The sequence below is a fragment of the Macrobrachium rosenbergii genome, chromosome 10, assembly GCF_040412425.1.
Source record: "Macrobrachium rosenbergii isolate ZJJX-2024 chromosome 10, ASM4041242v1, whole genome shotgun sequence".
Lineage (NCBI taxonomy): Eukaryota > Metazoa > Arthropoda > Malacostraca > Decapoda > Palaemonidae > Macrobrachium > Macrobrachium rosenbergii.
In genome coordinates, this window is record NC_089750.1 from 5472303 (window position 1) to 5486252 (window position 13950).

General features: G+C 38.9%; 1 protein-coding gene across 6 annotated transcripts in view; it reads left to right on the forward strand.

Annotated features, from left to right (window-relative positions):
- The first annotated feature begins 727 nt into the window (after positions 1-727).
- slmb (beta-transducin repeat containing E3 ubiquitin protein ligase slmb) overlaps positions 728-13950 on the forward strand; it is a 28650-nt gene continuing 15427 nt past the window's right edge. Inside the window, exons 1-6 of one of the 6 annotated variants that reach the window (XM_067109802.1) lie at positions 728-749; positions 9018-9372; positions 10259-10445; positions 10573-10657; positions 10961-11071; positions 11828-11905. In XM_067109802.1, the coding sequence (XP_066965903.1) occupies positions 9024-9372; positions 10259-10445; positions 10573-10657; positions 10961-11071; positions 11828-11905 (810 nt within the window). In that variant the 5' untranslated portion in view covers positions 728-749; positions 9018-9023. The other 5 variants (XM_067109799.1, XM_067109798.1, XM_067109803.1 and 2 more) reach the window with 5 other exon arrangements.

A 13950-nucleotide genomic window follows, 5' to 3' on the forward strand; every position in this document is an offset into this window, starting at 1 on the left:
TCTTGCGTCATTCAACAGAGCATCTTCTGCCTTCCGCATCATACAAAACTTCAAAATCCGTCCTCTCCCTATTTCTCTCTCTCTCTCTCTCTCTCTCTCTCTCTCTCTCTCTCTCTCTCTCACACATAATATATATATATATATATATATATATATATATATATATATATATATATATATATATATATATATATATATATATATATATAACAGTCGAATTTTGTTCAAACTCTAATAAGGATGAATCTCCAATAATGTAATATTGAACGGTAAAAATGTATGAATGTATACATACACACACACGTACAGACACGCATATGTGTGCGAGAGAGAGAGAGAGAGAGAGAGAGAGAGAGAGAGAGAGAGAGAGAGAGAGACGGAGTGGCACGTAGCCTGAACGTGAATATCATTTAAAATCCAAGCAGATTGTTTACTCCCACTTAATGAAATGAGATAATTAAAGAAAACGACCTTTTATTACCAGAAATAATAAGTGGAACAGTAGGCCGAAACTTATTATTACTGCGGTTTGTTTAACCGACACCAGGAATAAAATGGGATGGAAAACCGAAAATAGGCTAATCTGCGTAACACTATTGTTTCTCGTAACTTGGAAAATAGCATTTAGACGAGAATACGACCATTTAAGTCTTTGTTGACTGAGAGAACAGTAGAAAGTACTTCCCCTTAACACGTCTTGCCTCATTTAGGAAGTGAAAAACAAGAAACGAGTAAAATAGGTCGATCAGGTGACTATCACTTATCAGTTATAGCTCCTCTTCGGTATTATTTCCGAGGTAGAGCGAATTGGGTATTAAATGAAACTGGTAGCTTAGTGTTTGCGTATATATAAAAAATGTCACGGTGACGTGATAGAAACTCATAGGTGTTTCGTATAGTCGCGAAGTCGCTGTAAATTGGGCAGTGAATGGGTAAATACGCAGTACGATCCCATCCGTTGCGAATGCGTACGCGAGCGAGATCTTTTCGAGCTGGGGGGAGAAAATATTGTGACATTTATAATTATTTTGAAACCAGCGGTGGATTTCCGCGCCTCCAAAACACTATCATTTTGTTCCCGTGACGTCACAGTTCCTGGGGTCTCTTCCTGGGTCCCAACCTGGTCCTAAACGATTCCGAGTGACTAATATAAATTAGGATTTAATGCCGTAGAGACGACGGAATGAGGGAGGGAAGGGTCGGCGATGCCGCGAGCGGGGGGATCGGCGTCGACCGGCGGCGCCCGACTGTCTTCTGTTTGCCAAGTCGGCCGCGGGAGTCTCGCGTCTATTGTCAAGCGAATGGAGGAGGAGATTTTCTCTCCCGAGTTCTGTCAGCGGCGATGGAGACTGAACCTCTTTTAGATGACAGCCTAGATTCAGTGGAGGTACGGTGCTTTCGGGTCGTCGTCTCGACCCTTTTCTCTGGCGTTTGGGCGACGGCGGGCCGCCGAGGGGCCTCCCCTTCGGGCGGAAATAGTGCGACACATTGGCCCCCTTCGTGCATAGGTTTAGGTTTCCCAGGTCCGTCTCAGACGAGCGAAGGTCAATATTTAACTTTCTTTTCTCGTTTCGACTTTCTTTTCGCCCCCGTGGAAGGGAGTCGCGGCCACCTTCGGCAGGAGGGTTTTTTTTTATTCCGAAGGGCGTGTGCGTATATGTTGAGGGTGAATAGGGCGTCGCGGAGGAGAGAGAGAAGTGCACAAGGAATTTACGAGGTCACGACGAATTGTGTGGTAAGAGAGAGAGAGAGAGAGAGAGAGAGACCTTGATGGAACGGGTTAATCGCTTCCTAGTCGTCGTTATCGTAGCATAAGTTTCCCCCTTCTTGGTCGTGGTGGTGGTTTGCGACAGGATCCGTGTGTCCGCTGGTAGAAGGTAAGGGGCGAATTTGGCCACGGGGTGTCCACTTGGTTTCGTGGGTGAAATTTGGCCCAGTTTGGCCCAGATTCCCTCCTGGTTCCTAAGGCCACTCTCATCTAGGCAGGAAGGACGGTCCTAGAGGGCTAGAACATGGCACGGAGTCTTTTAGGCTAGGCAGGTGTAGCCTATCGAAAGCAAGTGGGATTTCCTAGCCTGGAAAAGCTCTAGCCTAGGCTAGCCAAATTTAACCAGTACCTTAGGCTAGGCTAGGGGTAAAACTGAAGGCTACTACTACGCTCATCTGGTTTGGTAACGACCTCTTTTTGTAAATCTTAAGACTGCTATCGTGGCCTGGTTCCCGACAGCCAGCGACTGTCATATTTACCACCTTTTGATTGTATTTTTATGTTTATTCCTTTTGTTTGCGTATATGATATTCACAGACTTTTTTTTTATGCTTTTAAATTCATCCCCAAGGGACTGGAACTAAACACTGTGCCCATTTTGCATGTAAACTGATATTTACTGAACCAGAAGGTTGAAGTCGGATTCAGTTTTACCCCTTGGGAATGTATGTAAAAACATAAACAGAGGACGGTAAATATCATAAACATAAAAAGAAAAGACAAACGTAAATGAAACCATAAAGAAAAGACTGTAAATATCTCTTATCAGCGACTGATGGGAACCAGGCTGCGATAATATTCTTCAGTTTTACCAGGCTGAATATTTTTGTTTAGGCTATGCCAGGTTCCAAGCGATTGCATTTCCCAGGATGCAAATTACAGTAGATCTTAGGGAGCTCGTTCGGGAATAGCCTAGCCTACAGTTTGTCAGGGTTAGTCAGATGCAGGATCGTGCCAGAGGCCTTCCTCTGACTCGGACACAGTCAGACCAGTGATGTACAAGACTCTTCACTTGATGTGGCACTGCTGAGAAACCATATTAACAATTATAAATCAGTTTAGTGTTTTGCTCATAACGTGGTAGGCTGTTTTATTATTTAGATGTCTAAGTTAAGTATATCTTAGTTTAACCAGACCACTGAGCTGGTTAACAGCTCTCCTAGGGCTGGCCCGAAGGATTAGACTTATTTAAAGAACCTTTTTTAAGCAGGCTGTGGAATCAAATTAGCATCAGATCTTTTCTTCTTTGGTGACTCGAGTAACAGCATGCCAGTCTAAAGCTCTACCACTCCTCCAAAGACGAACTAATTAGCATCAGATCTTTGAGTAGAATGTAGTACGCAGCACTATGCATCACCCTCGTAACTCTCCTGTTCAGGTTTATTGAAATGTGCTATCTCCCCCTGAAACTGCATCTTGGTGGAAGATGGATTTTACCTTGACCATATGACACAAAACACCTGAAGCAGGCTATTTATGGAGGCTTCACTGATTATTTCTATGGGACCCCATCACTGATTATATTCTAAACATTTTATTTCATGTATAGAAGATACAGAGGAAGATATATCCTAGGCTAGTTTGGTTACAAACATTTTCAGTGGTGTAATTTGAAGACCTAATGAAAATGTTTGAAAGTGTAGACTGTGATATTTATTTTTGTAGCCTAGGCTGTGTTGATGATTTTGTGAATCAGTTTCTTAGTTGTATTTTAATTGTTAATGTAAAGGGTTTGAGATTTAGAAAGCATGGTATGTCTTAGGAAACTTTTTGGTGCTATTATGGCTGCTGTTAAATAGTTGCCTCACTTGAAAATATATTCCTCCAAGATATGTTTAAATACTATACAATAGGCTATTCATACAGAATTATTCCAAATCTCTAAACTTTGGGCATAATTGGGGCATAATTGTAGAAAATTCCAAGAGAAATTATAAAAGTAGACAATTGGCTTTAGATTATGGACCTCATTCTTCTTCTTAGGTCATGTCTGGTCTGCTATCAAGATGTCATTGTCTTGCCAAGGAACACAATATTACATAGCCTTGCCTGTTAAATAAACGTGACTCACCTAACATAACCTGACCTAACCTCACCTAACCTCACTACCATATGTTTTCATAGCTGTGGGTTTGTTCACAGACCTTCAATGTTTCTCACAGAAATGCACACAACCTTCAGGCTGTTTTTCTTCTCATGGATGGTAACAGTTCATACTTACATTTCCATTGTGTAAATGGGGGACCTCTCCTACCCATGGCAAGTAAACCTGGGCCTAGTTGCGTACTGTGCTGATTAAGTATAATTTTTTGTGTAGGTTTAATAAAAGACACAAGCCTGCAAATATTTTTTCAGAAATTTCACTTTCAGATTTTTTTTAATGACAGTATACAATGATTGTTGTTTTATTATGTTTTTTTTTTATCAGTTGGTGTAGGCTAACATGGCCTGTACAGATATATACATCGTAGTAGGCTACTGTGATATCTTTTTCATGTGTTTGTGTGTGGAATTGTGCTAGGTATATCCCGTTGATAATTGGCATAGGGTTTTCAAGAATTAAGATTTTTGGTTTGGATAGGTGGGATCTTGTGGTATCCTTTGGTGCAAAAGTGAGGGGGATGTTATGTTTACAGTATATATTCTTCAAATTTTTCTATATGGCAAAAAAATTACCCAACCTTCAGGTGCATTTTGTAGTTACAGTAATAACCTTGAATTAAAAATACCTTTCATGACTATTTTTGGCACAAGGTTGACATTAGGAACCACCTGTTTTGACGTTTGCTTGCACTTACAGTTTTGACTTGCACAGTTTTGATTTCGCAAGTGAATTATGACGTAAGTGAATCACGTGAATCTTGAGATTCAGTATCATCTTAGTCTATGACTCGTCTCCTTCGCCTAAAGTACTATGTGGTGCAAAGTGCCTCTGAAATCTGGGTACTTATTTATTTACTGTGCTTTCATTTTCACAAAAATTTGTCTCCTGTCTCATGAATCTCATGTAAGTAGGTGCAGGTATTTTGACACAGCTAATTGTTGCATACCATTCTCTTACGATTAGTGCGAAGGACATGTTCAACCCATTACATCCTTCACTCATCAATATTTCCTCTACCTATGAAACTTCCATGGTTCTTATTAAGGTATATTGTCTTTCTGTCCTGCTTTCTGACGTATGATGTTCTTCTTAAAGCTTTATTTTCAGCTTGACAAAAGTTTAGATATTGTTTCCAAGTCATACCATGATTTGTTCCTGTATAGCAATACAGATTGTACCTGAGGGTTTAATATTTGCCATGATTTTATGTTAAAGAAGCTAATTAACTTTTGCTCTTTTGTGTTATAAACCAGTGTTTTTTTTAATGTTATTGGATGTTTTGAGTTTTGTCAAGTTTCCAAGGGGGTCAATTTGAGAAACCTTACTGTATTTTTATGTAATATTGAGGAATTGGAAAACCTTGTTAAGTGCAGAGAAATTGATCTGGAAATAGAAAGTTGTGCCATCAAAGCTGAAGTTGAATCAGAAGCCTTCATGGTTGCATGAATAGTTAAGAACTGTGAAGGCCACTTGCTGTAGATTGCAGTGTGTGTGCAGTTAGTGTGTAATGAAATCTGAACGTGTTGTGGTACCTGAGGTGTTTAGTTCTTGACATAGTGTACATTGAAATGAAAAGAAATTTTAAGGTTTGGGCTGTCTTTTACAGTAGGTGGAAATAAGTCCTGATTGCTTACATCCTTGAAGCAGTGATTTAATTTGCTTAAGGCCTTCATCACACTGTAGTATCACTAGAAATTGCTGTTCACATGCTGTTTATTTTTACATACCTTTTTCCCATTATGGTTTGTGTTTTTCTTTTTTAATTTTGACATAGTTTGGGGAATAGCAGTTTGATGAATAGCCAACCTTTTTCTTGTGATTTTTATGCTCACAATGTTAAGTTATTCCTCATAGTATTTAATTACTTCATTACATATATGTGTACTTGATTACAGTACATTCTCTATTTTCGACTCCAGCAGTGAAGAACATATTTCACAACGGGGGTCGTATTTTTAATGTCTTATTCTTAATTTGCTGCCACTTTGTAGAATCCAGTGCAGTTCTTGAGGGACTGTTTCTTTTTAAAAGTATTTTGTGCCTTTTATTGTGTTGCAAGGTGCCATGAGATTTGTAGGAAGAACCTGAACACTTGAGGTGTTTGTATAGCACACGACTACGTGGCAATGAGGGAAACCATGCAAAAGAAGGGTACAAAATCAATGAACCATACAAAACACTGAAGCTGCTGAGTCAGGGATATAGGATGCAGTGTGATTCCAGGCAGTCGTCTGAACCGTTTCCTATGGATAGGTGGTTTTCCTTGAGGCAGAACAACACCAGACTTGAGCAGGGGCTGTCTAGAGACAGATTACAAAGTCCCTGGATTAGATTTGTGAGTAGGCTACTTCTTTTTATTGTATGGTGGTTATTCTGATTGTAGTCCATGTCCAGCGATTCTTTTCACTGAACAGCGAGGTAGCAACTTCTTGGAGAAGCACCAATTAGTCTTGAGGATTTTAACGTGCCAATAGCAGGATCTGGGTATATACCCTAGGCATCCTTTGGATGGAGACAGGTTAGTGCTTTAGCAGTGCATGATCAAGGAAGCTGGGAAGAGATGCTTCCTGTCAGTGTGGCTGAGAGAGGATGGCAGCAGGTTGTAATTAGTTACTTGAAATTGATTTGAGACCATCAGATATTATTTCCAGACTTGTATTGGGGTTTGCTTGAAAGATTTAATTTTAGAGGTGGTAATTAGAAAAGGAAGTTGCAAGCCAGGTCTGAAGACATTGAAGGGAAAAGGTGAAACGTAAAGCACTGATGTAAAATACGGTGATTTGGTGCAGAGTGCCGCATTAAAAAAGAATTTGTTCTGACAGGAATATACAAACATGCACTTTCATAGATGGAGTACTCTATGCCATGGTGCGCTGTGGCTGTTCACTGACATATAAAAACAAATGCCCATTGGGCATATAGTATTAACTTTTGAGATGTGGGTAGCTCCTCCATTTTGCTCACAGTAAATAGCTGGTCGGTTGTCTGGTGAACTTTCGTCTCATGTATGTGAGATTTGTTTGTGAGTGTTACATGTCCGTACCCCTTCTTTGCCTTCGCTGCAGGTTCATGCCCTTCCAGTGCTGTTTTTCTCCCCATATAGCCGTGTTGTTACGATAGTGCAGTTTGTGTCATTCATTTTTAGTGTCGAAGGTAACCTTAGTGTGACCTGACCATGTGAGTGACCTTTGTCTGACCTCGTGTGCTCCACATGGGGCATCCATCGTGAATTCCTTGTGTCTTACAGGATACTATTTAGGGTACAACTTCATCGTTGCCAGAGGCAAGTTGTAGCAAGTTTATGCCTCCCCAACTGGGGTAGATCTGCAGTCTGTGTTTTCGTGTCGGGAATGTGAGTGCACAAAAGAAACCATGTGTGAAGTGTGTGTTGGTTGGCTTTCTCCTTAGTGGTCTCTCTCTGTGAGAAACGTCATCAGAAGGGTAATTTGTAAAGAGAGCATACCCTGAACTCTCCACCCTGCCCTCCTGAACTTCCCTCTTCTCCTAGGCCTTCTCTAGGAGTAACGTCTCATATGGCAGCGCCTCCTCCTCCTATGCTCATGGCAGAGGAAGGACCTGAGACAGAAGATCTCAGGAAAGTGATGGACATCCTGGTGAAAGGCGGCATCCCTCTTCAGCAAGTGTTTGCAGATGACCTTCATAAGGCTGCGACTTTGTTCCTTCAACATGTGAGGAACGGCTCTCCACAAATGGGTCAATTTCCCTATTCCACAGAGGTGGGTAAAGTGGACAACAGCATGCCTAAGAAGAAGTCGCAAGCAGATTATCTTGGTCTTGTCAGTATCCTGTCTCTCCCCATCCTGGAGATCAGTGTCCTTGGTGAGTTGTAGGAGAGGATCGTCACTCAGCAGCAGCAGACCAGAGCGGCAGAGTTCTTCGAAGAGGTGAGCCTACCCTTGGGCTGGTACTACGTACAACCTGGAACAAGCTCATGATCTGTCCATGGACTGTCACAAGCTTGGCTACACCTTCCTGTTTTTATTGGCCAGGGCCTCTGAGCATGCTTGGACCAGCCCATGCACCACTTGTTATTGCTCCCCACAGGACTTGCATGGATTGGTTAATGGGACCAACCTGGTTGGCTCAGCCTCAGGCTACTAGGCAGGTAGTGAAAATGTTGGCTTGTGTTTACCCTTTAGAGCCTTTGAATTTTGACTTGGTGTCTGGGACTTCTGTAGGTACTTGTCATGATGTGAGAAGGCACAGGGTCAGGCTGGTTTGCCTTCACCCTCCACCCAAGTAGAGAATCCTCAGTCACTGTGGGATTCTGCTGGACCTGAGGGTCCCTTCCCTTTAGTTTTTTGAGCACTTTTTTTTTAATCTGTTATGATGGTTCTTGGATTTTACCTGCCCAAGACAATGTTCGTTCTTATAAATTTCAATGAAATCTTCAAGACATGCAGGAATGATGCTGCCACTTTCATACTTCATTCTACGCAATTATTTTTTGTGGAAAAATTGTAAAATTATAAATATATCTTTATCTGACATGTACATCAGTTATTAGAAATTAAAATAATTCCAAAACATAATTCATTTAGGAATAAACAGTTTTAAATTCAGTAAATCTCAGCACTTTGTTTTTAGCTGGAATATTCCTTCCACCTTAGGACAGGATAAGAACTAGCAAAAATAGTAGCTTCCCCACACTAATGTTCAGTCCCACAGATGCAGGTCGTTTCAATGCAGGCATATCGATAGAGATGAACTATTTGCTCAGGTTGCCTGCTCAGGCAGAAAAACTGTTCAGGTTGTTCAAATTAATGTTCAGGTGTGCCTGCACAGGTTACATTTCTGGTGGCCTTTTAAGTTTTTACTCCAGTCTGGTTCCAGCAAAAGCTAACCTCAGGCAAGGTGTTAAAAGGCTTAGTGTAATTTTTTTTATGTGAATTGTAGTATTATCAAACAGACAATGAAGTATGAAACTTAACATTCCTTATGTGGGGTTTCTGTTACCATGTAGGGTTACAGGACCTTATTAATTTTTTCTAAATGTGTATAATGTTTATTGAAATTGTAATAAAGCAGCATTTTACTCATAATGAGTGTTAGGAAATTATTCTTGCAATTAAGTCTCTCAAATATGTTTTTATCATAGCGTTTATCATATTCTGCTAATTTCAGGCACCAATGACTGTAATTTATGACAACAACACGTCACCCATGAGTGTCACAACAAGCACCGGTATTCGAGGCGTGGACGGGGCTAGCGACAATGAGGACCCAGAACCCATGACAACCATACCCTTAAACCAGTCGTCAGGTGGCGGTGGCGGCGGAGGGAGGAGGAAGAAGGAATCCACGGCTCAGTACAACAATGAGAGGGAGATGTGCCTTCAGTATTTCGAGAAGTGGAGCGAACAGGACCAGCTGGAATTCATGGAGCACCTTCTGTCTCGGATGTGTCACTACCAGCACGGCCACATCAACGCCTTCCTCAAGCCAATGCTGCAGAGGGACTTCATTACCTTGTTACCAAGTAAGGCTCCTGTCGTGATCTTGTTAATGGGGTGGTGTTCATTGAAATGTGATTGTGTGTGCATGTGTGGATGTGTTTGTAATGCACATATCACTATTTTAGAAAAATCCTCATCATGTCATGACTTTTGAGGAACAATTTTGTTTGAAGGTGTTTGACAAAATATTGACATTTGAGCACTGGTCTGTATTTGGTATTATGTCTTCATAGTAAAACTCTCACTGTAATGTAGTCTTTTGTTTGGATGTATAGTTGATTTTGAAGTGGAAATGTTGTTTGAGACATTTAGCCATTACACATTGTACATAGATTATAGAATCAGAGGTTCGTTTTAAAAATTGGGGGACCTTATACATTATTTTCATGGGTAATCTTTTTTATTTTATCTAGTCCATTTCTTTTGTTAGTACAGGACTAATTTCCCCTGTGGGAGAGAAGGTATTAAGGTTTTGTAAGACTGCCTTGTTTCCGGAAAAATGATTATAGTGTCTACTGGCCACAATTAATTTCTTCTTGAATTTCAAAGTTTTATGTTGAAAGCATATCCAAAAATAGGAAATTCTAAGAGCATTGTGGCTGATATAGTACAGAAACCTGTACAATGTTTTCCTTTGCACATTGTTTGTATACTTTAGTGAATTCACAGTCATTTGATAAGCCTTCTTATCAGTCAACTGACTGGTGCTGCTTTTTATCAAGTTGGAGTAGTTATGAAGATTTGTAAATCATTGTTACTTCTTAATGACACACTGATTTAATTATATTGCTTGCAAAGTGAGCTTTGATAGGAAAGAAGATAGCTGTTGTGTAACTGACCTTGGTTTTAGTGTGGTTTAAAGATCCTTTAAGTTGATGTTTAATTGATGCTGAATGTGTTGTATTTCAGAGAAAGGACTAGATCATGTAGCAGAAAAAATTTTAAGTTACTTGGATGCCAAATCGTTACGGGAGGCAGAGCTAGTTTGTAAAGAATGGCACAGAGTAATAGCGGACGGTCTCCTATGGAAAAAATTAATAGAGCGGAAAGTTCGAACAGATCCCTTGTGGAGAGGGCTGTCGGAACGTAAAGGATGGTGAGTGCACATACTTTTCGAATACTTCTCTGTGTTGGTACATGAGGAAAATAATGATTTTTGGTGTGGAGAATACATAAATTCCAGTGTGTGAATTTTCAGTAATCCATTGATTGACGTCTTTCAGGGGGATGTATTTGTTCAAACCAAGACCAGGTGAACAACATCCTGGGCACTCCTACTATCGTAAGCTTTACCCTAAGATAATCCAAGTAAGTTTTCGTGTGTTATTTATTGTGGCGTAGTTCATTTGTAGCTTTTGTTTTTTACTATTGTAATTATAAGCGACAGATGTGCTTTGCAGTGAATTGGTGAATTTGTCAAAACTTATCGTATCTTTATGTTTAATAATTTAAATATGTGTTTATAAGGAACAGATATTGCTTATTTCCTGCATTTTTAATTTTAATGAGGAGCTGTGGTTACATTGCATTTACATAAAGTATTTGGTACTGTAATTACTATAAAAAGTACATCTGCCTAGACTGAAAATATTTATTTTATTTTATTTTTAGGATATCCAAACCATAGAAGCTAATTGGAGAATGGGTAGACATAATTTGCAGAGAATAAACTGCAGATCAGAAAATTCCAAAGGAGTCTACTGTTTACAATATGATGACCAGGTAAGTTTATTAGTCCTGTTTTGCAACTTAACAAACGTTCAGTCCTTGTGAATACGTGAGTAGTTAACCAGACCGCTTCGTATAACATCATAAATCAGAAGTCAGTCAAATGGCACTTATTCTACACAAGCAGTTTATTTTCCTTTGGGATGACACTGGTTGTGAGTTCTGTATTCCAACCACAGTGAGGGTTTGCCATGTAATGTGGATCATGTATTTTTTTGCAGCTTTGCTGTAGTCTAACTTTCATAATTCAAATTTCCAACTCTGTCACGAGTAAATCCTTGAGGTGAGTCTTAACGTAATTCTAGAATTTTGTCTTGGCGGTCTTGGTAAATTACTCTGGTAATCATATAAAAGAATTCTTTTTATATGATGGAAGTTATAATTTCGGAGATGACTTTTTTGTGAATATCTGTTTATATTTGATAGATATATGATGTCATTCTGTTGGGAAGTTTTTTATATGTTACATAGGATAGATTTATTTGTGTAATTCTTCAAGATATTTTTGTTAGGTTATGAATAGATTTCATTTAATGGTAAAGACATTGCCTGGCCTAGAGATGGAAAGCATTCATTTGTTTGTGTGTGACAGAGAAATGTATCCATGTACGCAAAGATTTGCTTTACAAATACTGAGAATGGCTGAAAAAGCATCTTTAAAAACATTGGTTTTTGTTTTAAACATTCAAATTAGTTTTTAATATCATATATAACATATTTACAGATTTCATGTGTCTTTTGCCTTTGCAGAAAATTGTGTCTGGCCTTAGAGACAACACTATTAAAATTTGGGACCGAAGTTCGCTCCAGTGTTACAAGGTACGAGGGGTACGTGGGATCTTCCTTTCATGTTTTTAGATTCATTACGAGTCAAAATCTAATGTAGAAATGAAGGCACAGTTATCTTATTGATAGAGTAAATTTGATGTTGCATTCCTGTCATCATTGATAGTTGAGTCATAGCATTTATGTGCAGTAAATTGGTGCTTTGATGTGCATTCAGAATTTTGTCAGTACTGTATGGTTGATTGAATTTTCAATGATATGTAACCATTAATCACTGATGGCAGAAATGTATTGTACATATTCTTTCGTGCCATTATTAGCAAAGATCATCTTTGAGAGAAAATTCATGTTTTTGTTGTTGAAGCTCACTTTTGCAAAGTGCCCTTTTATGAACAAGAGTTTATCTTTAAGCATCCAAACTCAATCACAGTTAAAATTTGGACAAATGAATTTTCTCTTAGTTTTGAATTCTTACTCGATTAGCAGCTTCTGATTTTCTTCAGAGGATTTGGAGTAGGTTAATTGGCAATTTATTTTTTTTTCTTATTGTTTACTTTTTCTTTCCATTATCATTGACTGGTATATCTTCTTTGTGGGGGTGTCTCACAAACCACCAAGCCAGACTGTTGCTACTGTCCAGAAAGACCGAAGACTTAGAGGCTTTGATCACCCGAGAGAAAATGAGAAGCCGGAGAGCGCATGTATTTCTAGAATTGCTTACGCTGTGGTGACCTTGGTGCATTTGCCTTACTGTTAAATTTCTACCATTGCTTTTGATTCCTCAGATAATGTTTATAGCCATTGAGGTACAGTTTCCTCTAAAACGTGTTTGCCTTAACACACCCGATCATTTTTTGTTTTATGTGGTAGGTGTACAGGCCTGGTGAAATGTAGCGTAGCCAATCCAGCTCATTTGAACCGTAGGTATTAAAGATTTAGGTACTCTAGTATAGCTGCTCCATGCTGTAGTTTAAGAGAAATGAATTCCGGCAGACCTTCAGGCATTCGAGGTGAGCATAAAGTCTGTGTAAATAAATGGTTCCAGTAGTTTTAATGTTACCCCCAGAGATCTTGACCTAAACCGTGGTGTTTGATTTCAGGGTTTGGTTTTCAGTGCATATTGTTTATTTTAATGTAATTTAAGTTAAGAGGATAGGTTTATATGTCACCAACCTAGGTAAGAAAGAAGCATGACCACAAATGAATTTTTAAGTAGATTAGATAAATTAATGAGTACAATGGATCAAGGGGAAAAATATATAAGCAAAACAAATTTAGGTCTAGTTGATCAAGTAAACTATGCATTGCATTGTGCAGTGTTTAAAAACTAACATATATAAGTTCTTTTTATTGTTGTTTCTGTGTTGATCTTGAATTAATTATTTAGAGGATGAAGTTATGTCAATTGAATTAATTATGTAGAGGATGAAGTTTTGTCAATTGGAAATGGTCCTCAAAATATTAGGCTGAAGCCGAGAACTAAATTTGACACTAACCGACAAACAAGAAAGGGAATATTTCTAACAAGCATAAATTTAAACTGAAATAAAGAGCTAAATGCTTTGAACTTAAAATTATGAACAAAACCTTAGGGCTTTTACATTATAACTAATTACTACCAAAGTAGGACACGTCCACTTCTGACATTGGTTCTGTTCTTAACTGCTGTGGGTCATCTGCTTCCTTGAACTTCTCACAGTGACTTGAGCAAGCTTTTTGTACCTGATATTTTAGTCTCTTAGAAATTAAATTTGTGAAATCTAACCTTTACTTTTGTGTTGATAGTGGCTGTTCTATTTATTTTTATGTACTGCACCCTTCAGGGGGCTTACCTACCACTTGCCAAGCTGGTTGTAAAAGGTACAAAAGTTCTTTTCAGCATTTCTTCTTAGGTCTCGGTTGCATTGCTCTCTGCCTATTGCTTCTCATTTATCCCTGTTGATCTCTTCGCACCTAGCTGTCCAACTTCTTTACTTTGCTCCTCTTTTCACCTCTCATTCAAGAACAAATCTTTTTGGTGAGCCTTGTAAAATATAGAAGTGAGACTCAGTCAGTGGTTGGTAATCTTATTTTTATAATAATAAACA